General features: G+C 50.8%; 1 protein-coding gene across 2 annotated transcripts in view; it reads left to right on the top strand.

The window, feature by feature from the left end:
* Positions 1–23,858, top strand: part of PLXNA4 (plexin A4) — a 419,546-nt gene that overhangs the window by 50,948 nt on the left and 344,740 nt on the right. For both annotated transcript variants that reach the window (XM_078059575.1, XM_078059576.1), the window contains exon 2: positions 12,226–13,491. In XM_078059575.1, coding sequence (XP_077915701.1) covers positions 12,307–13,491 — 1,185 coding nt within the window. In that variant the 5' untranslated portion in view covers positions 12,226–12,306. The remainder of the gene's footprint in view (positions 1–12,225; positions 13,492–23,858) is intronic.

The following is a 23,858-nucleotide window of genomic DNA, read 5'->3' as shown; positions in this document are numbered from 1 at the left end:
TCATGGTGATGGAATTATTTCCAAACTTTAAGACATTAAACCCTCCTCTTCTGCTACCTCCTCGCTTATTTCCAGGTAGCAGTGTCTGGCCCCAGAACTTTGCTGCAATCATTCTGAACATTTTTTTTAAAGGAGCGAATATAGCTCTGTTCGGCTTCCGGCTGCAAGGGAGATTTCTGCCAAGATTTGCGGCACGCAGCTGAAATATGTTTTGTATTTTATGAGCTTTGGCTCATCGTGGAATTAAATAGCACTAATTACATGAATATAGACCAGCAAGGGAGACAACTGTTCACTTCCTGATTTTCCCTGGAATTGAAAAAGAAAGGGAGGAGGTAGAAGGACAAGTAGGGGACTGGGGAGAGGGCCCTCCCACTAGACATTAAACGACAACAGAAGTACTGTCATTTGGCCCCCAATAGGCTGCTCCTTCACAGTGCCACTCATTGGTGGGGCTACTGGCTTCCTTATATGAAGACTGTGTGGGCGGGAAGGGGGGTGGTTCTGATGGGGACAGCAGTGACAGGGCCTGAGGTCAGGGGGCCATTGGGGAGCCAAGTGCCAACTGTGGGAGAGGCCGAGGCCCAAGGATCTGAGAGCAGTGTGCTCCCAGCTGGGTTCCCCCAGCATCCTGTATTTAGCACTCTTTCCAAACCTGTTGACCTTTTTTTCAGCTAGAAAAATCTAGTTAGAGATTTCACACTTGTCTCAGGAAGGGAATCTTCATTCCTATTTCCATTTACTTTCTTGCTAAGGGAAGGGAAGGGAGTGGACATTATCACTCTATCACATGTAAGTTAAGCCCTTGGGTTGGGGTTGGAGAGCTGCAGAGCCTAGAGGACTCCTGCCAACTCTTTAGAGAGCTGTTGTGGGTGGGGGTCCCCAGAAGCCAGAAGAAGTGAAGGCCCCTCCCCAGAAGGGTTAGCATTGCTACTTGGGTCTGACTCAGTGCAATGGGCCAGACCCTGAGCTGACAAGCGCATCCCACTCCAGCCTTCCTTATTATGAGAGACAAAATAGGCTCAAGGAGGGAGACTGAGGCCCACCTGACAGATGAGTGCCCCACATCCTTTGGGGGCAGGCTGTGGAATCCAACTGTGGCAGGCTCTCCCAAGGCACCCCACAATTTAGATTTAGGCTACTACAAAGCCAGTGAGTGCAAAGATGCAAAGAGCCTCAAGAGAGAAACTTCAGTGCCAACGTTTTGTTTTCCAGTCAACCCCCACCCCCAGGGTGTTGTAATCGGCACCACTATGCATCTCGGCTGCACGCCTCATTGGTGGAACCCTCACATCAGTGGTGGCCTATGTTCCCTGAGGCCTAAATGCCTTACTCTCACTTCTCCTAGATTTAGCCCAAGAAGAAACTTGGTGAGCTCTCTCGCCCCATCACCCTATTTCCAGAAACACCATTTTACAGATGGAGAAACTAAGGCATTGAGGAAGAAGGGCAGCAGGACTGTGACCAGTTGGGATTGCCATTCCTGGCTTCTGTAGCATCCTTGCCGAGAAAGGCTACAGAGAAAGGAGGCTTTTATGGGTGACTTTGGCTGACATATCAAGCATGCACCACTGTGGGCTAAGGAGATCCTGCTTCTCCCCCCTGACCATGAGAGGAGAGGAAGGTCTGGAGCGGAGGAGCTCATTGGGGTGAAGTCAGGCATCATGGTTTTGCTTACTGCTGCCAGGCTGGGAGTCCAGGCAGAGAGGATGGCAAGGCTAAGGGGAATGTGGCTGGAAGAGTGGTAGCGAGCCTCCCTAGATGAAAATCAGTCAGCTAGGCCAGCCTTCAATCCACTTCTCCCCAGGCCACACGCATGAGAGGGGCTACATGGAGTAATGACTGTCCCCAGCATGTGGTGGGCCCCTTGCCCCTTCTCTGTGACCTGAGTGTCCACCCAGGTCTCAGGGCAGCAAACATTTAAGCAGACATTCCCGTTGGAACCGCTTTGGGGTGTCTTGAGCACCTTCCCATAATGTCCCTCTGTTTCTGCACATCCAGAGGCAATGGGGACCCTCAGAATACTGGGAGCCAGCTCCCCACCCCACCCCACCCCGCCAGAGAGGGCATTCCTCCTCATGGGCTGGGCCCAGGGTTGGGGTGGGACAGAGTGACCACACTGATGGCATGTCCAGCTGGGGCATCTGTCCCCAGATTCCTGGCTGGCCTGTTTCTTTAAATGAGATGCTGGAAAGTTTATGATTCTGTCCTCCCAGCTCAGGCTGCTCTTGAGAATGTTGTGTTTTTAAAGCCTCACAGCCAGACTTGGAGTAAAGAGAGTCATTGCTTAGCGACTCCCCCACCCGGAGCACAGTGCCTGGAATATAAAAGCTGCTGCGATGTAATAATAGAGTTCCATCTTGGGCTGCCTGGGCTCGCTGAAGCTCCAGCTCAGCTCTGCTGGGAACATGGCAGACTTGGCCAGGGAAAGGTGGTTCTGTCCCTGGGGGGGCTCCCTCAAGGCCAAGGACAGGGAGGCCTGGGGGAGGGGAAACCATAGATGGGGGCCTCAGGGGTCCAGGAACGACCTAATCTCTGAATGGGGGCGGCTCACAGACTCACCCTCCTGCAGAGGCTTCTTCTAGGCTAATTCCAAAGGCTCTGTCCATGGTAATCACGTTTCCCTAGCCCCCTTTAATAAACAGGGAAGTGAGGATTAAAAGAGCCCTGAGCAGCTGAGCTTGGTGCTGAATTTCCTGGGGACCAGGGCTGGTTGCCTGGAGGCATAGGGACTCTACGTCTGTGCCTGGCTCCCCATTACTCTCTCTTCCCCATCCTTTATGCCCTTCTCCGGCTCTTCCCCCAGCCACCAATGTCACATTTCTCATTGCTCCAAAGAATGAAGCGGAGCAGAGGGAAAGCAGACTGGAAGGATTGACTCCTGGGCTCACGACCTGCCCTAGCTGTTGCTGCGTTCTGGTTTTGTGCTGGGTTATGGCCACGCTGACCTTTTGGAGTCCCCCATGCACATACGACTGTCCAATGACAGTGCTGTGACCTTCTCTTGGGATGGCAGTTGCTTTGACTTGATTTTTCCCCCCTTGCGGTAGTGATGGATTGTACTGCGACATTCCCACCCTCAGGCACTTTTCCTTTTGTGAATGTGGCACTCATTTCTGCGATGGCCATGAGGAGGAGGGGCGGCAGTGAAGCACGGGGAGCTGCATGCCCATCACAGGCTTCTGGGGCAGCCGCTGCACGGCCAGGCCACAGATGTCACATGCAAATCATAATTCTTCGGAAAAGTAAAATAACAATCTATACCTCCCACTTCTAGAAACCAAGAGTCTAATGTGAGAAAAGCAGGCAGGAAAAAAATACTGAGGATGTTCTTCTGAGAGCATAGATTACAAACTAGAGTAGGAATCTAAAAAAGGCACTTGTCTGTTTTGCTAATTTGGATGTCTAGTGTTTCTTGAATTAAATAGAAAGGAGACCGGTGCTGTGTTCCCAGTCCCCCTCCCTGCCTTCAGCTGTACACACGTAGCGCCTCCCTAGTCCTCAAACTTTGGAAGGGCCACCGAGGAACAGGAAGATTTTTCTGCCTTATAGACATTGGCATGGTCACCTTGTACCTGTCTAGGCACAGCTACTTGCAATCTGGCTTTGGGAACAAGGAGGGGGTGGCGGGCACCTAAAGGGGATGCCCCCAGGGGCAGCCTCATGTACTACAAGGATCAGAGCCCCTACGGTGCCCAGCCTGGCCTTTGAATCTGGGCTCTGATATGCAGGCTCCTTCTGCCTGTGTTAGGGTGTGGCCAACTGCTGTCACAGAAATCCATCATTTCAGAGCTTTATTCCAGTAATGGTTACTTTCTTGCCTTGGTGGGTGGGTCCTTCCATCTCTAGGCTCCATCCTCCTGTAGAGCCTCAGAATCTTCTTTATCCTACTGGTGAAAGGCTCTGTAGGGAAGACATATCTATTTCTTACCTGCTTTGGTATGCAGGTAGAGCCATGACACTTCTTGACTATTCATGCCTGGATACTGTGTGGAAATGTAGAGGCTGGGAAAGGTGGGCCATAGCTGGCGGCCACCTCTTACCAACAGCTTCACACCATCGGCTGCAAGGATGGGGAAGCACACTGTTTTGGTGGATCATTAGCTCCCTGTCCTCCAGCCTTGCCTGGACAAGACATGAATCAGGTCTAGTGTGGCACTGTAGGGGAGGCTAGGGGGAATGAGTTTCCTGGCTTCTAGTAGGGGTTGGCCAATGGAGCTCTGCAGAGCCTACCAGTGAGTGGAGATAACCTCAAAGGGGGACAGCTGGAGAGTCCTGGAGGAGACCACCAGCCACCGGAGGGCAGAGGTACTGTCATCGTCATCTTCTTCCTCTATTTCTACTTCTTCTTCTTCTTCTTCTTTCTTCTTTCTTCTTTCTTCTTTCTTCTCCTCCTTCTTCTTCTCCTTCTTCCTCTTCTTCCTCCTCTTCCTCTTCTTCTTCCTCTTCTCCTTCTCCTCCTCCTTCTCCTTCTTCTCCTTCTTCTTCTTAGATTTATTTATTTATTTGAGAGAGAGAGAGCATGGGGGGAGGGCCGGGGGAAAGAGAGAATCTCAAGCAGACTCCCCACTGAGCATGGAGCCCCATTCCCACGACTCTGAGATCATGACCTGAGCCGAAATCAACAGTTAGATACTTAACTGACTGAGCCACCCAGGTGCCCCAAGGGGGCTGTCTTCTGCTTTAGAGTGTCTGTACCCCTTGCAGCCAGCTCAGAAGCCCTCGCATGGTACTTGCTCAATCCACATTCATTGGCTGGATGAAAGAATGTGTGCTGATTCTAGCAGCTGTGTCTCCTGTCTCGTCTAAGTTTTCCTCGATGTACATTTGTTGTAAGGCCCTGCTCCTTTTCCTCATCAGGGTCTGTGCTGATCTTCTCTGCTGAATAAGTGATGGTTTTCAAAGTCCAGTTTGTGGACACAAGGCAACTTGTTATGATATTCCAGCTGGTAGACTGGCAGCTCTTATTGTAGATCCTGGATGAAAGATACAATTTCCCTGATGCACTGAAGCTTTAAGCAGACAAAACTGAGTATTTTAAGTAGTGAGAAGTGCTGGATCAGAGCAGGGCAAAACCAGCATTTTGAGTTTGGCCACTGTTGGAGCAAGGGGGCCAGCACCAAGATTTGCTTCATACTTCAGCAGTAGGTGGTCCCAGCTGCCATTGTCGACACACTGTGGGGGAGTAGTCATTCATTCGTTCATTCATCATTCATTTATTCATCCATTCATTCATGCGTTCTCAAACATTTATTATATACCTACTATGTATCAGCCACAGTCTTGGAACTGGAGGGAATAGTGGTGAAAGATACATAATTTCTGGCTTCTAGGAGCTCACATTTTTGGGGAGGGGACAGCATCAATGGACAAATACAACATAGTTTGTAAAATGTGACACTGGGGGCACTGGTTCATCTACTACCATATCATAGGGGCATCCTACACCAGAGGCAGGGTCAGAGATGGCTTCTTTGGAGATGAGATCCTAGGTGAGGCAGGTTTGAGGGGTGGGGATCCCAGGGGGTGTAAACCACCTATGTAGAAGACACAGGCAAGGACAGGTGGCAAACACCCCGAGGGACACCCTCAAAGCAAAAACCCAGCAGACAGAGGAGCATTGTGTTGGATTCTGAAGGTCAACACACACACACACACGTACACACACCATCACACACCTAAATCTTACCTGAGATAAAGCCCCACTGTTTGCAAAATTCTAGATTATCTCTGTGGCTGGTGGGACATGGAGATCTCTTTGGCATACTTCCTTTTCCCTGTGAAAGAATAGTCTATAAGAGAGGAAGGGGTGAGAGACACTTAGTCTTTTGGCTAGAAGGCTGGATTTTTCTGTGTATGGGTTAGGATCCTTTCATTAACAAATTCCAGAACACACATTGGCTTATACAAAAGGGGAATTTTTGGCTCCTGTAACTGGAAAGTGTAAGCAAAGAGCTGGCTTCAGCACACTTGATCTAGACATCTGTGTGATGTCACCAGGACCCGGGATCCAGTAACTTCCTTTCTCTTGCTCAGCTCTGTTCTCCTCAGTGCTTTGGTTTTGTTCTCTTTAGGCTCTGCCTTCCCACTGCCCACCCGCATGGTTATAGGATGGTGCCCACAGTTCTCAGGTGCATACCTTTCCAAAGTCACATCCAATGGAAGACCTAGAACTTTTCCCTCAGCACTCTCATCCAAAGCCTGTGGCCTCTCTGAGATTCTGACCTGACCAGGTATCCATCCCTGAATCAATCACTGTGACATTCCCCCACCCCCACCCCCTCCAGCAGCTCTGTGCTGATTGGTTTGGACCCAAGTCATGTGCTCTCCCTTGAACCAGGAGTGGAGGCCATTCCCTCAGAAGCTTTTGGGCTGAGAGAGGGCGAAGAGGTGGATCCCTAAAGGATAAATGAATGGTAGCAAAATAAAAGGTGTCCACTATCTCTGACAGTGTCTTTCAAAGATTTTGTTGATCATGACTGTATTAGTCAGTGTTCTCCAGAGAAACAGAAACTGTGTGTGTATGTGTGTGTGTGTGTGTGTGTGTGTGTGTGTGTGTGTGTGTGTGTAGAGAGAGAGAGAGAGAGAGATTTTAAGGAATTGGGTCATACAATTGTGGAGGCTCCAAGTCTAAAATCTGCAAGGGTAGGCCCGCCAACTAGGGACTCAGAGGAAAGCCATGTGGGCCCACAGACTGGAGACTCAGCAGAAAGCCAAAGGCTGTCTGCTGACAGAATTCCCTCTTGCTCGGGGAGGTCAATCTTCAATTCTTTGGATGGCTACCTTATTGGGGGGGGTGTCTTTTTCACCCAAGTCCACTGATTTAAATATTAATTTCATCTGAAAACATCCTCATGGAGACATCCAGAATAATGTTTTTCCACATATCTGGGCATCATAGGCCAGCTAAGTTGACATATAAAATTAACCATCACAATGGCTAATGTTAAGAAATACAGGGCGCCTGGGTGGCTCAGTTGGTTAAGCGACTGCCTTCGGCTCAGGTCATGATCCTGGAGTCCCGGGATCGAGTCCCGCATCGGGCTCCCTGCTCAGCAGGGAGTCTGCTTCTCCCTCTGACCCTCCTCCCTCTCATGCTCTCTGTCTCTCATTCTCTCTCAAATAAATAAATAAATAAATCTTTAAAAAAAAAAAAAAAAAAAAAAGAAATACATTTACATCACATTCAATGCATATATCTATATGGCTGAAACAAAAGTCGCACTGAATCATGGTTATCCTTCCTCAATGTGACATAGTCTTATTTTTCTCCTCTATTTTATTTCATAAAAAAGCACGTGTGACCCACCCAGCTGGTTTCTGGATTCATGATATGTTGTAGAGATGGTCTTTTGAAACACCATCCTAGAATATGTCTTCAGAATGTTCTATCATCCCATAGCAAAGGTCTTTCCAAGTCCCAGCATGACTTTGTGTTACCTCAGCCTGGACCTGGACCTGTTCATGCCTCAGTTTCCTTATTTGTAAAGGAGACATACTTACAAATACTTCTACCTGACAGGGTTGTCATGAACAATAAAATCAGAACAAGATAATGTATATGAAAACGTTTTGTAAACTCCAAAGTAATTTCGTGAGGTAATTGCCATTTTAAACTAGTCTATAATAACTTTCTTCTCTACCACTCAGGAGTCTGAGAAGATGGTGCTATTTCATGAAAATGAGTTTGAGCTCTTCAACACTTGCCACATAAAACAAAGACAGCTCCAATTTCTTTAATCAAAATGATGATCAGCTTTTAAAAATGAGTCCCATCATTCAGAATTAAAATCTGATTTCAGGGGCGCTTGGGTGGCTCAGTCTTTAAGCGTCCGCCTTCAGCTCAGGTCATGACCCCAAGGTCCTGGGATCGAGCCCCGCATCGGGCTCCCTGCTCCGTGGGAAGCCTGCTTCTCCCTCTCCCACTCCCCCTGCTTGTGTTCCCTCTCTGCGTCTTTCTCTGTCAAATAAATAAATAAATAATCTTAAAAAATAAATCTGATTTCAAAGAAGGGGAAAAGTACAGTATGTTTGGGTTCAATTCAGAGCCTTTCAGTTCTCCAGCCTTCTGCCCCTTGCCCACTCTGCTAGTTCAGTGAAGCCTTTGGGGGCAATCTTGGGGTGACTCATTCACATCACTTGCCTTCAAGAATCAGAGATGGGCTGATGCTACCTCCAATACTTTTAAACCAGCTAATTGATGACCCGGACAAGACATGGTGGGCAGGACGTAGACTTGGGAGCAGGGTTTCCTAGGTTGGCTCACCACCTTACGAGGACGGATGTCCTGGAATGGAGCTGGCCTGGGAGGCCAGCTTGCAGGGACAGAGTAGCCTCAGGCAGCCCTGGGAGGCAGGGGGCTGGCAGCTCTGCCTACCTGTGGATCTGGAGCTGGGGGTGGGTGGGGGGGGCGCTTTGGTTGGGTCACACCCTGCAGAGGCAAGCTGGAGCGCACACCCTTGCTTGTTCCTTTTCTCTTCCATTTCTCTGCTACTTGTCTTCTAATCAGTCCTTCCGTGGTGTGTAAAATGCGAGGCTGGTTATTCCCATCACACGTTATTGTTTTCTCTGGGGGCCCCCCTTTCTGGGCGCAATAATTTCACCATCTCTAGATGAGGGTGATAAGTATTTGAGATGCATAACTGTGTCTCATTTCAGTGTCTAATAGAAGATGCAGAAAGAACCCCGGCACCTTTCTCCTCAGTAAATTCATAATTGCAGACTTCCTTGCCTCGCTTCTTGCGAACTGGAAAACTGTTGATTGGCATGTGGATCCGTGAGTGTGTACAGTAAGGGCAGGGGTGTGGCAGGCACACTTCCCCTGGTGCCTGGCAGGTTCCTATACGGAGACTGCTGCAAGTTCCCTCCAGAGAGTTGGTGGCTGAGCCCTGACCGGCACCTGCCTGTCTGGAATGAGGATTACTAGCCCTGCTGGAATTTGATTGTTGGCAGCAATGTTCTGAGAGCTGTGTTAGCCAGCAGAGCATATGGCACCCACAGAGCGAGCTCCTCCAGACAAAGGCCAGGGAGCAGGTGCTGAAGTGGGTTCAGACAAAGTTGGAAGACAGGCTGCAGGTGGTAGAAAGAGCACTGGACTGGGAGTCCAGAGACCTGAGCTTCACGCCGCCCCCAGCTTCAACTCACTATGTGACCTTCTGCAAATCATTTAACTTCTCTGGATCACAACTTCCTTATCTTTAAAATCACAGATTGGAAATCTTTACCCTGGACTGTCTCTTTCAGATGAAAAACTTCTAGATTTTTCTCTGATCCTTGGATTTGCACAGACAGGTCAAGATGAGCCATCCTGAGTCGTAATCACTCCAACTGAGGTGGTGCCATCAGGCACCATCTTGTTATCATAATCCTAACCCTGTTCATCTCATTTCAGTCTTGTCAACAAGACCAACAACTATCATTTAATAAGTACTTGCTGCTTGCCAGGCTGAAGGCCCTGTGCCAGGTGCTTTATGTCATGAACACTTTTAGAGGTGAATAGTGGTGCCCGCCTGATGGATATTATCTGCCAGGTTATGCCCCATGGGTCCCGGGGGCTTGGCTTCCTCCTACAGAGCTGGTGGGGAGGTGTTACCGGGTGACGTCCTGGGGTTTTTCTGTTTGGGGACTTACATGGATTAAAAAGGGCTTCCATGTGCTCTATGTTCTGGACTCCAGAATTGTGTGTTTCTAGAAAGACTATGGGTTTTGCAGTTTGATACAGACCTGGGCTTCAGCCCCAACTCTGCCACTTATTAGCCCCATGCCCTACACAGAGCTACAGTCTCCCCACCGGAGAAGCAGGTGAAACCACCCCGAGCCCAGTGGACGGCTGTCCTGATCAGGCAAGAGGGTCGGTGTGCAGGCTCGTACATGGGGCCCGGGTATGGCAGATGACATTTCTCCTTGCTTCCAGCCCCTCTCTCTGCCCAGCAGAAAACAGGTCTTGAGTCTCGGCTGTATGTTGGGCATGAGCCTGGCACTGTGGACTCACCAGGGAGCATTGCGGGCCTCCCTGCCCCCACGGAGCCCACAGCCCTCAGCCCCAAACTCCAGTCCTCCTGCAGAGGCTAAATCAGTGGAAGGGTGGGAATGTCCTGACAAGCCTCGGGGCTTCCCTTTCAGCCCTGTCTCCTACCCGACCTTGTCCTTCAGACAGACTCTCCCTGGTTGCACACCATTTGATAGGCTTTTGCGATGCTGACCCCTCCCCAAGGAGGCCCTTCTCTTCCAGCTCTGGTGTTCTCCCTTAGTTCCCAGCCAGGCCCACATGCCATCCCACAGCCTTCTCCTTGCTCCCTCGCCCCAAGCTAGAAGTCAGCATTCCTCATGGGAACATTCTACCATCTGTCACATAGCATTTCACTGTCTGCATGTTAGGTTCTGGTGGCATCTACCTGACCTGACCCCAAGTTCTTGGAGGGCCCCAGCCGCCTTGGCTATCCTGGGATCCCGCAGCATTTTGCATGTTCCAAGTGTGCCCTGTGCCAATATCCATCACGTGGGCGAGTGAATGAAGGCCCCGGGCTGGCAGGACTGCTCTGGACTGTGGCTACGCAACCACCTCTTCCTCTGATATGCCCTTTAGAGGACTTGGGGTTTCTGTCAGGATTTTAGCTGATGACATTGAGTCTTGGCTTTCTTCTTTCTTCTCTTGGCCTTCAAGGAACCTTGCACTCTCCCTGTGGGGGGTTCTCTTGCTCTGTGGTCTACCTCTTCCTACCATCCTGTTATCGAGGATGTGGGGGTGAACAAGAGAAATTCGGCAAAGCTGAGATGCCCCCAAATAAGATGTAGGCCATTCCTGCCCTGGTTTCTCTCAAACTGGAAGAACTATGAAGCCGTCCTCTTGAATAGAAATGAATGAGATTGTTAGGACCAAGCACTATTGGGTCCCATGGGGAGTTATTTATTTATTTCCGGGACCACTTCTTAAGCCATTTGTTCTCTCCCTTTAATGAAAACCTCTCAGAGGAGGCCCCAGTAGGAGGCAGCCAAGGTCTACCTCATTAAAATGACATCAGAGCTCAGAGCTGGGCAGCGCACCCGGAGGCCCCGGTTGCCACTATGCTGCAGAGGGATCCAGGATGCTGCAGAGGGATCCAGGATGCTGCAGAGGGATCCAGGATCGGCCTCATGCAGCGGTTTGGCAGTGGGGAGGTGCAAAGGAGAAGCGTAGGTGTAGACCCAGCGAGCTGGGGCTGTAACCGACAGCCCCTGAGAAAGGATCGTCTGAACTGTTCTGCTGCGCATGAACATAGCTGGTGTCCATCCCCACCTGCCCCAGGCCAGGGTAAACTGAGCTGGATTAGCAGTGAAGAATGAGAACCCACTGTCAACTTGCACACCTGGGTTTGAATCCACCTCTACCACTTATAAGCTATGCAAGTTGTATAACTTCCCTAAGCTGCATGTGGGGATAGCAATACTGCTTACTTCAGAGGACTAGGAGTCAGGGTCCCAGCAGGAGACAGCACATGCAAATCTGGTTATTTGTGCAAAGGTTAATATAGGAACTCTTCACAAAGGTGTGGCTCCTTAAGAGGCAGAGCACTATTTGGGGTAGAAACAGTAAGGCCCCGTTACCTCCCGTAGGACCAAGTGGGGGTGGGCAGGAGGTGGTTCACAGAACCTGGAGATAGAGAGGTGGCATGGGGAGGCATGCCTAGGGCCACTGAGCCCTGGGGGTGAGGGTGACAGCCAGTGCCTGCAGCCCACCCCCCCCCCCGCTGTCCCCTCCCCTTCCTGCCGGCCTTCTGCTGACACTCCACCAGGCCCGAGGGCAGGCAGCCCGTGCATGTACAGTCCACCCGGGTCAGCCTCCCGGGCACAGAGAAGGGGGCTGAGTGGATCTAGAGGGGCAGGTGGAAGATACCCAACACAGAAGTTTGTCCGAAGAAATGAGACAGTCTCTGGAAGGTGCTGGGCAGTGACGGTTCCACAGCCAGGCATCAGGTAGCCAGTGGCTGTTCTTCATCTTCATCATCATCCTCATCACTATTATCATTACTATTACCATTATTGTTATTGTTGAGGTTGCCCTCCTGCCACCCAGCCGTGGCTGTCCCCACACACATGGGGGCAGAGTCCCTTGGCCTTTAGCATCTCCAGGGCAGTTCTCTGTCTCAGCGTGTGCAGAGGACTTTCGGGTCCAGCCACACAAGCTGTGGGGTGAAACTAAGCCACTGCCATTGTTGTCCAGTATCTCATCCTTGCTTTCCCCCGTAGGGAGCCTCTACTGCTGAGTCCTGGCCCTCCGAGGGGACCCTCGTGCCAAGTGCTGCCGTGCCGTGAGGACCTGTTTCTGAAATGAAAGCCATGCCTTGGAACTGGACTTGCCTTCTCTCCCATCTCTTGATGGTAGGGATGGGCTCCTCCACTCTGCTCCCCCGGCAGCCACCCCCACCGTCCCCGAAGCGGCCTTTTGTCACGTTCCGTGGGGAGCCAGCCGAGGGTTTCAACCACCTGGTGGTGGACGAGAGGACAGGGCACATTTACTTGGGGGCCGTCAACCGGATCTACAAGCTCTCCAGTGACCTGAAGGTCTTGGTGACCCACCAGACAGGGCCGGACGAGGACAACCCTAAGTGTTACCCGCCGCGCATCGTCCAGACATGCAACGAGCCCCTGACCACCACCAACAATGTCAACAAGATGCTCCTGATAGACTACAAAGAGAACAGGCTCATTGCCTGTGGGAGCCTATACCAAGGCATCTGCAAGCTTCTCAGGCTTGAGGACCTCTTCAAGCTGGGGGAGCCTTTCCACAAGAAGGAACACTACCTGTCGGGAGTCAATGAGAGTGGCTCCGTCTTTGGAGTAATCGTCTCCTACAGCAACCTGGACGACAAGCTCTTCATCGCCACTGCAGTGGATGGGAAGCCGGAGTACTTCCCTACCATCTCCAGCCGGAAGCTGACCAAGAACTCCGAGGCAGACGGCATGTTCGCTTATGTCTTCCATGATGAGTTTGTGGCCTCGATGATTAAGATTCCTTCGGACACCTTCACCGTCATCCCCGACTTTGACATCTACTATGTCTATGGCTTCAGCAGCGGCAATTTTGTCTACTTTTTGACCCTCCAGCCTGAGATGGTGTCTCCGCCAGGCTCTACTACAAAGGAACAGGTCTATACCTCCAAGCTCGTGAGGCTCTGCAAGGAGGACACGGCCTTCAACTCCTATGTGGAGGTGCCCATTGGCTGTGAGCGCAGCGGGGTCGAGTACCGCCTGTTGCAGGCCGCCTACCTGTCCAAAGCTGGTGCCGTGCTCGCCCGGACCCTTGGAGTTCGTCCAGAGGACGACCTCCTCTTCACTGTCTTCTCCAAGGGCCAAAAGCGGAAAATGAAATCCCTGGATGAGTCAGCCCTGTGCATCTTCATCTTGAAGCAGATCAACGATCGCATTAAGGAGCGACTGCAGTCCTGCTATCGGGGGGAGGGTACGCTGGACCTAGCCTGGCTCAAGGTGAAGGACATTCCCTGCAGCAGCGCGGTGAGTAAGGGGAGGGTCCATGGGCTAGGAGGGCATGGTATGGCAGGGGGACCCTAGCCTGGGGCTTCCATGGGATGTGAATCACCCATCCCATTTTGCAAGTGAGACAAGTACATCCCATCTCTGGGTCTCCCTGGACTCAGATCAGCACCAACTCAAATGTGTTGTGTTATGTCTGTGACACTGAGCTTATCAGAGTTGGAGGTAGACCTGAAAGGTAGATCTCCTATCTGGGCACTTTTCTCTATTCCATATTGGCTCGTGGTTATAGGAGGACATGCTAGGAATAAGTGGGAATTCTGTTATATTGATATCATATGTACCAGTCATTGTTAAGGCCAGATTATCACGTCCTCTGGTACAAGTCATGTACCCAACCTTCATACTGACCGTGCCTGCAAATCACTTTCCTGGGAGCTTGGAATAAAACCAGTAGTGGGAATAATGGAGCCAGGCATTCTACATTTGGGATAGATCTAGAACTTCAGGAGTATTATGTTTTTAGTTCCTTGAGTATCTTTAGGAAAGGGCAAAATGAGAGCAGAAGTAGGGTGGGAGTCCAGTGAACATAGAGGCGAAAGGAGAGCTTGCTTAGGAGGCTGCAGTTCTGGAGCATCTTCTGTGTGCCCGGTTCCATGGAAGAGACATGCCAAGCAGCCTTGGAACAGTACTGGGTGAGAGAAGTGCTGAAGGAAACCGGAGGGAGGGGAGGAATGAAGGGGGGGCTTAGGAGGCCTTCCCAGGGCCTTGCTGGGTGGCCACCGGTGCAACAGGTGACATGATCTCCTGCCTCTCCCAGCCTAACTCACCTGTGGCCCGGCTTGCTGTGGCTGGACTTCTGTTCATCTTGAAAATGATTCCAGGGACTTAGAAGCTAAGTTATGAGCATCTTCATCTTCTATACCCTGTGTCCCCCTCCTTTCTCCTTTTTATCATTCACTTAAAAAATCATGAATCTAGTTGGAGAAAAATCTATCCTGTGATCATAATTAGAGAGAAGAAAGGAGAATTCACACACAGGTAGAAGTGTATTTGCATGGATGTGATTCCTGATGGCCAGTCCAACTTCGATGGAATTCCACATTAGGAAAATGTATTTTCATTGACTTTAAAAGTCTAAGTTTCCCTTCATGAAGTATGGCTACTTGCCAAGCACATCTCGGAGGGCACTGGAACCCAGGCAGCTTGGGGGCCATTCCTGTGGGCACTGGGACTCCGGGTTGGGGGTAGCGGAGGTGGAGGAGAAAGAAGGGATTTGGCAAGGTTGGTCTTTGGTGCCCTGACATTTAGGCTCAGGCTGTTTTCCAGTGGTGAGTTTTCCAGGTGCCTGGGCTGAAACTAAAAGATGCCATTTATTTTTGGAGGTCCTGAGAAGCCAAGAGACTCCTAGTGTCACAGAGGAAATGGGAGAGGTACCATGGGCCAGAGAAGGAAGCAATCAGTTGACAATCGTGGCCAGGCCAGAGAGTGGAGGGGACTCCATTATACCCGCTGAGCCCTATTGGATGACATATCTTTGGGAGCCTTTGGTTTGGGGCAGTGGCTGATCCACCCAGGAGAGTCGAGGAGACGGGTTTATAAACTTGGGTGCCATGGACTTCTCCCAAATGCAGGCTATAAAGGACAGGCCAGGTGCTGTGCTGTATGTATGTATGTTACATGTTCAAGCACAACTTCTTGGGGGAGATGCATTAGGAAGCTGGCATGGGGAAGGCCCTTAGAGACCTTCTGGTTTATACTCTCATTCTGAGGCCCAACAAGGTTAATAAATTGCCCAAGGTCACATATTTTGGGAAAGAACGGCAGACACAGCACTTGAGGGAAGTCTCCGTTGCCTCTTGAGGAAAATCCCACTTGCACACATGCATGCACACACATGCACACACGCACACCTACCCATGCGTGTGTGCACACATGCAGTAAATACCCCCACAAGCATGCACACACACATGCACACCCTAGCTTCGAAAATGCAAGTTTACACTGTGTGCTTATGAAACAGCTAGTTCTTTCGAGATCAGATGTGTTGGCTATTTTTTCTGTAGATGCTTTTCTGGAGAAAACTTGCTCAAATTCTGTCTTTTCGGGTGATGCTTTTGGGAGTACAATCAGCTGCAGGGATCAACCTGGCTGCCCATGGGCAGGTGTTTGTCCCGCCCTTGCTCCCTGCCACAGTACAAAAAGCAAAGTTCATCATGGAAGTCTGCAGAGCTGCAGGTCCTAAGGCTGCATGGTGGCTTTGGATAGAACAGAGGGATAATAGCTTTGCAAGACAGGCTAATGCCAGGGCTAGGAGTCATGGAGCCAGATAACAAGCTTTTGATTTTTCTTTGGGCTTTAATTAGCCCTTTCAAGTTCGAGGCAAGTTCAGGGCTGAGAGCAGAAAGGAGGAGGCCAGAAACTCCACACCGGGCTGGGCTGTCTCCCCAGCCAGTATAAAAGGCCACGCCAGCTTGTAATGTCAAGTATCAGTTTCCTTTGATTCGGCCAACGTTTGGATTACTTTGTTCTGGTGCTCAGGTGCTCAGCTATAATTCATTTGGCCCCAGCTCAGACCACACATGCTCCCCCTGCCATCAGCCAGGCCAGAGGCCTGGGCCTCCCCGGGGAGGAGCCCTCATGGGCACACCGTTTGCAAACCCAGCTTTTCCTCCATCCATTCACGTGGCTGTTGGGTTCCTTTCCTTTCTCCCTTCCTGCCCTGGGGCAAGGATGGACAAGAGGAATCCAGAGTTCTCTTTTGCCTCTGAGTCCAAGATTCCCTGGAGGCCTGTGGAGTGGGACAGAATCTCAGATGGCCTCTGTCCTGCAGCGTCCCCTCTGTAAGACAGCAGAGGAGGGCAGCATAGGCCCAGGAGGTTGACTTTTAGGACTCGTGTTTTGTAGGCTAGGTGTTCCCTGTGGGCTTTATCATAATTACAGCCCAAAGAGTTTGAGAAGGAATGATTAGTGGTTCATTTTTTTAATTGAGATATAACTGACACATGACATTTTATTGGTTTCAGGGGTACAACGTAATGATTCGATATTTATAGGTATTGCAAAGTGATCACCACACTAAGTCTGGTTAACCACACATAGTTACAAATGTCTTTTTTTTGTGATGAGAACTTTTAAGAGCTATTCTCTTAGCAACTTTCAAATATACGATACAGTATCTTAATGATATAGGCACTGGGCAGTACATTACATCTCCAGGACTTACTTATTTTATAGCTGGAAGTTTGTACTTCTTGACTAGTGACTCATTTTTATTGTGTTCCTGCTATCTTCATTCCCTAAGGATAGGATGCTCATCCCATGGTATTCTTCAGGGTGTTCTGGCCCCTCCCATTTCTTGGGATCCCCATTCCTTCCCCTGAACTCAGGCCTCCAGCACTCAGAGCAGGGAACAGTATAAGCCCTGGGTTTCCTGACCCCCTCTGCCTGTGTTCAAGGAAGATGAGGTGGCGTGGAAAGAGAACATCTGTGTGACTTGGGCTAGCATGCTGTGGAACTTTCGTGGAGCCACGTGGTGGGCCACAGCCTGATGACCAGACAGAGGGAGAAGTGTTGCAGTGTGAGGCTGGAGCCTCGGTCTGCAGGCCCCCAGAGAGCTCCCTGCTGTTTTTCTTCCAGGTGAATCGGGGAAGGCGGGAAGGTGGGCGGGAGCCCACATCAGAGATAAGGGATGGCGGCCGGAGGGGCCTCCTCATGGGAATGTGTCACTGTGAATGTATATGCGTGGCAAATACAAATCTCTGAGTGGGTGTTGGGTGTAGAGGATGGAGAAGCAGCCCAGGTGTTTTCTGGTGCTTGTGGGAGATGGAAGCGGCTTCCACCTTTGCCTTCTAGGCCATTCTTTTCCCATGTCCTGGTTTTCCCAGCCTGAATAGAAAGAGGTATCCAAGGACAGATGGTCTAGTGTCTGAAAATTACTCTGTAGGTCCCAGGAGGGCATGGGCAGAAAGAGGGTCCTAGAGGCATCAACAGGGTCCCATTCTGTCTTGGGATTCAGGGGACTAAAGACCAACCTGAGGCCCTTTGCTTGTGCACATCCAGTTATAACATCATTAACACTATCGATATAATCTCTGTTTCTGCTGCTCAGCACTGGGATGGTCTCTGTCTCTGGTCCCTTTTGAAGGCTGTCACCCAGGCTCCCCAGACCATCTGTCTGCAGAGCACAAGATGATCGGCATAGGAACCCATTGCCTATGGTTTCTGTCACGTGCCATGGCCCTGAGCAGGCCAAGGTGACAGCTCCCAGCCTTTCCCAGGAGCCCTGACACTCCTGGCCCAGAGTGGGGCAACCGGGCTGGAGAGTGTGCTGTTGTGGGCCAAGGCTCTTGTGCTCTACAGGGGCCGAGTGGCCTGGCCTCCCAGAGTCCCCCAGGCACAGCCATCCACTCCTCTTCAACCTTTCTTCAGCCTTCTGGGGTAACTCATGGAACACTAGCCCTTCTACCTCCAAATGAATTAATGAATGGACAAGACATTTATCAGGCCCTGGCAATGTACCCCCTCCCGGTAGATGCCAAGAATCATGAAATGACGTCAGTGTCCAGGGGCCCAAGAGTCCAGGAGGGAGCTGTACCCCAGCAGGTGATGCTGGCCTATGGGACGGGAACAATGGCTGTGGTCATGGGAAAGTTCATCATTCACGCCACTAATTCTTCTCTGAGTTTGGATCCAATTGAGAAGTGGACATGGGAGTCAGGGAGTGTTAGCTTTAGTGTTGATGAGGCTGGATGGGGCAAAAATCAGCTTCTTCATCTTCCCCTCAAGACTTGAACTTCGAGTGACCTTCCAGTACAAAATGTAGGTGCCTGGGGCAGAAACTGTTATCCAGAATCATTGCCTCACACCGGTCCAGTCTCCGTAGCTGGAGCAGGAAGGGGTGGCCTCTGAGCCAACTGGCAATCCCATTGCAGGGGTTCGTTCATATTGGGCCTGACAGTTTACAGAGGGGCTCATCACCTCCTTTTCTTCTTGCGACGGTGCCGTAGGATAATAGCAAAGGCAACATTCTCGCCAGTTGAGAAATTGAAAGAACAGAAAAGTCAAGTACATCACTCAAGGTCATGGGACTGGTGGACTAGAACCTACTATGCATCCTCATTCTCAGCCCAGTGCTTTCCCCAGTGGTGCTCAGTGGTCTGCTAGTGGCATCTGGCATGGGACAATCTATGGTGCAGGGATTGTCTGGGCTTTGTGGGGCATTTACGATCCTGAGATCCTGGACCCTAGACCACTAAGTGCCAGTGGGGACCCCCCCATCACTGCAAGAACTAGAAAAGTCTCTCACATTTCTGGAAGTCCCTGGTTGAGAGCATTGCCAAACCAGGTATCTATCTGACTTGGGGTTTACCTGCCAGCCCTGCTCTATCCCACAAGGTTCACAGAGGCATAAGGACTGAGTTTTTGATTTTTAACACCAAGCTTCTCTTCATGTCGAACAGTGAGGAATAGTGAGGGAGAACCACACTCACAGGTGCCCTTGCTTTGACTCCTGGATGCATTGGTTTTGCAGCACGGCAGCCCTGGGAGGAGACAGGGTCACCCCTCCACCCCTGCCCTGGTCTTGGGCTGGCCTCCCATCCCAGCCTGGATGGTTCTCAGGTTTGTCTGGCGCCTGGTATCCTGAAACGGCACGAGAGTGAGCATCCGGAATGGTCAGGCGGCCATCCCAGGCTCCGGAGGCTGGTTTCTGCTCGTCCGCTCAGAGTGTTTTCTTGTTCCCAGCCAGCAGGAAGTGCGACTCTGGCGAGATGGGGTGCATCCTGTTGTTCATGGCGCAAGGCAAGGTTTTCTCTTGCCGCTCAGACCAGGACTCCTCCTCTTGCCTGCTGCACGCCTCCTTCCTCAGCTCCACTGCATCTCACACACACACACACACACACGCATGCACGCACACCAGGTCCACCAAACTCAAGTCCCAGGGAGAGCTCATGCCACACCTCTCCTTTCTCATGGGCCCTGGCACTCACCCCCCAACAGCCCGGTGACCCAGTACTCCAGGCTTCACGTTTGGCATTTGGGGGCCTGCCATACTGCAACCCCAGTCTTTATAGAACCAAGTTTTCCCTCTCTCCCCTGGATTTGGCTTCTCTTCTGGGTATGCCGGCGAGAAGGCCATCCACCTCCCTCTTTTTGGCCAGCAGGGTTTGCAATGACAGTCATATCCCAGCTAAGCACACGTGGTGCTTCGGGGTACAGGATGATGGCTGAGCCTTGGGTGGTGTGCTGGGCCAGGCGAGGGGATATGGCCCCCCAGAATGCCACGCTGGAGCCTGATGAGTCAGCAGGGAGAGTGACGGGACCCGGGAGTCCCACATGCAGAATTTTAACCCCGACACGTGCCAGGAGACCCCAGAGGCCCCTCAGCCCTGTCTCTGCTGCTCTCCCTGCTGTGGTCTGCTATCGAGCTTACGCTCACCTCCTAAGTCCCTCTTCCCCCTCTTTCTGTGATGTATTCTCCTCCACCCACACACTACGCGGAGCAGCTAATGCAGCAAGGTCCCGCTCACGGGCACACGTGCGCACGCGCACACACGCCCCACACGGCGTGTGGCAGCCCAGCCGACATCGGCAGCCGGGCCTCTCATTCAGTGAGCACGCAGACCAGCCAGACGTCACGGTCCAGCTCTGCATTCTGGGCCTTTCCTTCAAGTCCTGTCATCCTCACAGGGTGGCCTCTTGGCTGGGATTCTGGCTGGAGAGTTCGGACCTCTGGGTCGCAGCCAGTCCCTGCTCTCGAGATGTCGCTGGGCTGGTGAGCAGCTTCCCTTTCACTTTGAATTACACATTTCAGGAAGGAGGTGATAAAAATAATATCCCTTTCATAAAGCGTGTTGAGACTCCTAACAAAAGAGAAATACATGGACATTAATAAGTAATGAGAGACACAGAACACCTTGTGTTTGTAAGATGCTTCAACGTTTCACGGCCCCACCTGTTTATTCTCCTTGGGTTATAAGAACCAGCTGATGGGACAGAAAGGGATTTAATAACACTGCTAGGGTGTCAGACTTATATTTTTGTCCTCACCAGTATCTGCGTTGGAGAGATTTGGGCTGGGCCTAACCCAGATGTTACGTTCCATAGGCCTGGAATGTGCCCTGTTCGCCTGCCTGTCCATCCGGCACACGTTATGAATGCTAAGTCAAGGCATTCGAAGGAGAGGCTACGTTTCAAGCCAGACCCTCCCTGCTGTTACCTTCAGGGGTCCCTCGGTTTTTGCAAGGCAGAAGGGAGTGACTGCACATCGGTGCAGGGTGCTTGCTTCTTTTCATTAACAAAGTTTGTGGAGAGAAGGCAAAAAGACAACTAGGGGAGTTTCCCATTTGGCCTCTCCATGTACATGTCTTCCCCTGGTGGATTGGGGGCCCCACAGGCTGTCCACATAGATGAAACGGGAGCGGCGGGAGAAGAAAGCCCACATCTTTCCCAGTCCCGGTGTCATTACTGTGTCTCTGTCAGTGTTACAAAATATAATGGGATTTGTTTGGCTGATTTATCCTGCATGCAGGCAATATTATCCAGACTCACACACGGGCCTGAGGAGCAAGAGGGGAAGATGCACGGCCATGAGAATGGGCCTAATAAAATTTATTCCCACTAACAAGGGAATGGCCGACCCCATAATTCAGCCTGGCCAGCGGGGCCACTGCCTCCCAGAGTCTGCCAGAAAACACACAAACTTAATCATCGTGGCGTGCCCTGCTCCAATTACAGCTCTGGGGTGCTGAGGCAGTCTGCAGTAGCCTGGGAGGGGAGTGGGAATGTGGGATTGATGGGCAGTGTGGAACCTCTTTGCCCTTGGCAGGTAGACACTGGGCACATTTGAAGCTAAGATACAAATGGACAGAAGCAGCACCCAACGGGGTTGTGCTTGGGACAGTTCCCAACACTGAGAAGCCTTCCCTGGTGTTTCCCTAGGGTCCCCAGGCTCAGCTACTGGACTAGCCTCAGCATGGTAGCCATCTGTAGAACTGGGCCAGTGGAGTGGGGGTCCTGGTTCTCTTGCTGTGATCATGGTATCATGGGCCTGTCTGCTTATCAGAGGCAGAAACCTGGGGGCCTCAGCAGCTGAGCTAATGAGGAGAAGGTCACGGGTTCAACCCCCAGGATCCTATGCTAGGTTGGAGCTACTCTTTGCTGGCTGCGCTCAGCAATTCCTAGGATGGGTACATTACTATAGCTGACTGTGGTTACCTCCAGGCCTGCAAAGAGTGTGCTTGGCCTAATGCCTCTCTCCTGGGGAAAGAGCTCAAAATAGTGGCATTAGCTTCCTATTAGAAGGAGAGCTTATGATGATGATGAGTGAAAGACCACTTAGCTATCTGGTGGGATTGGGCACAGATAGTCTCAAACACACATAGAAATAGTAAAATGAGTACCAAAATAAGCATTGCTTTTAGCAAGTCACTTCCATGGATTCATAGCTAGTTAAGTGCATTAATCTAGTGAATGTTTGCATCAGAAGCCAATACACACACAGAACTCCTACAGCATGATGACCTTCTGTCCTATATTTTAGTACCCACCCTTTTAAGATGCTCGGAAACAGGGCACTTGACTCTTGGGAACCTTGGTGTGATTTGTTGGGTTGTTCTTCCAACCCTGAGACATCTCTCATGAAGCCCCTTCCATAGCAGTTTTGTCTAAGTTACTGTTGACTGTGGTTTGCTGGCTTCCCTCCTCTGTCTCCGTACATGTTCATTTCTCCTACAATCTCATTGAAAAAGACACAATACAGGAATCATTCTGAGATAGTGCATTAGTAACGAAGTGGATGAGACCTCATTCCCTCATTCCATTTCCGACATCTGTGCTCACAGCTGGGGTGTGAGGGCCGGCCTTCACCTGCTACAAGGACTTACCTGGCTCTCAAGAGAGTTCAACCTGCAAGGTCAGCATGGGCCATCGGCAGACCTTCAGGGGAGGGTTAGAACTCAGAAAAGAGAAAGGAAATTTTATGGAGGACAGTAAACCAATTGGTGGGTCACATAGTCCAGTTTTGGGGATTGCTTTTTTTGTTTCAGAAACGAGCACTCAGGCACATGGACTATTTTATGGAGTAAGAAGCTTTTGGTAAAAGGTAAACCAAAGCCTTCCAAAGCCTCCTCAAGATGTTTCCACTTCCCTGAGCATTCTGTCTGCTTACTTCTGCCCCTGCAGTCAGAGGGTGCTCAGAGTCATCTCAAGGGGTGGATGTGCCGTGGGTATCAGCCCCTGTTGCATTTATTAACACCTTAGGGGTCAGTGGTCATATTTGACCTATGGCCCCCAATAAGTGGGTGATTATTACCTGCTTGTACTGCAGAGCTTTACAATTGAAATCTGTATTTGGACATGAGCTACTTCAGCTTATCTGATCAATATCTCCCTTTAAAAAGAAATCCCACGTGCGTAATTCACTGATTCCCCATTTCCAGTGGAAGTCTGCTGTGATCAGCTTTTGGGATGCGTGTGTGTGTGTGTGTGTGTGTGTGTGTGTGTGTAAATGTAATTAATGGGAAGAATTTAGGGCTGCTGAGCATGAAGAATCCAAGACCTTTTCTTTTCCACATGAGCAAGCACCACATGGGCGTCCCTCCTCTTTTTCTCCTAACTTATGTTCCTTTTCAAAACTTCAGCCCTCGCTTTTCTTTGGGACCAACAGACCCAGGAAGGGAGGAAGCACTGTTGTGTTGATAGGCCAATGGCCTTCTCTGTAGGGGAGAGTTCATTGCTTCTAGAGGCCCCAGAAAGGCAGAGCCCTCATCCTGGGTGGCAGGAGAAGTAGAGGCAGAGAGTCTTCCCTGAGTAGTCTCTGACCTGGAATAGCTTCCTTTGGGGCCACCCTATAGCCACCCTGGAGGAAGCCCCTATGTAAGATCAGTTTTTTCCCTCCAGATGGGGATTTGGGGTTCTGGTACCATTTTCCCATCAGTGGGTCCCATGGGGGTCATTTTGCTCTATAGACCTCTATTTCCCCTTCTGTAAAATGGGGCTGTTGGATTCTAAGATGTTGATTTATTTGCCTTCTCTGAGACCACCGAGGTGTGAAAGAGTGGCCGTGCTCTGTGCTGGATGGAGTGCTCAGAGCTGAGCCGGGACGTCACCTCTCCTGCGAAGCCCTGCTGCTTCCCTGTGCCCACTGTGCCTCTAGCACTGTGTGTACAACTGAGGCAGGGCATGGAAGGCCTTGTCCAGGTCGTGGCCCAGGTCTGTCTCCCCCACCGGGAAAGCAGCAGAAACAGATGAGATGTTTCCATCTGTATATTTTTGGGTCCTCACCTAGGCCTTTGTTTACTTGTTCCTTCCTACACGTTCTTAAGCATATTAATAAGTGAGGAACAGTAAATAGTGTTGTTTTCATTTACTGCCTCAGTTTCTCCTCA

Source organism: Halichoerus grypus, chromosome 12, assembly GCF_964656455.1.
Source record: "Halichoerus grypus chromosome 12, mHalGry1.hap1.1, whole genome shotgun sequence".
In the NCBI taxonomy this organism is placed as follows: domain Eukaryota; kingdom Metazoa; phylum Chordata; class Mammalia; order Carnivora; family Phocidae; genus Halichoerus; species Halichoerus grypus.
The sequence above is the reverse complement of the archived record's forward strand: the minus strand, read 5'-3'. Positions and strand labels throughout refer to the sequence as shown.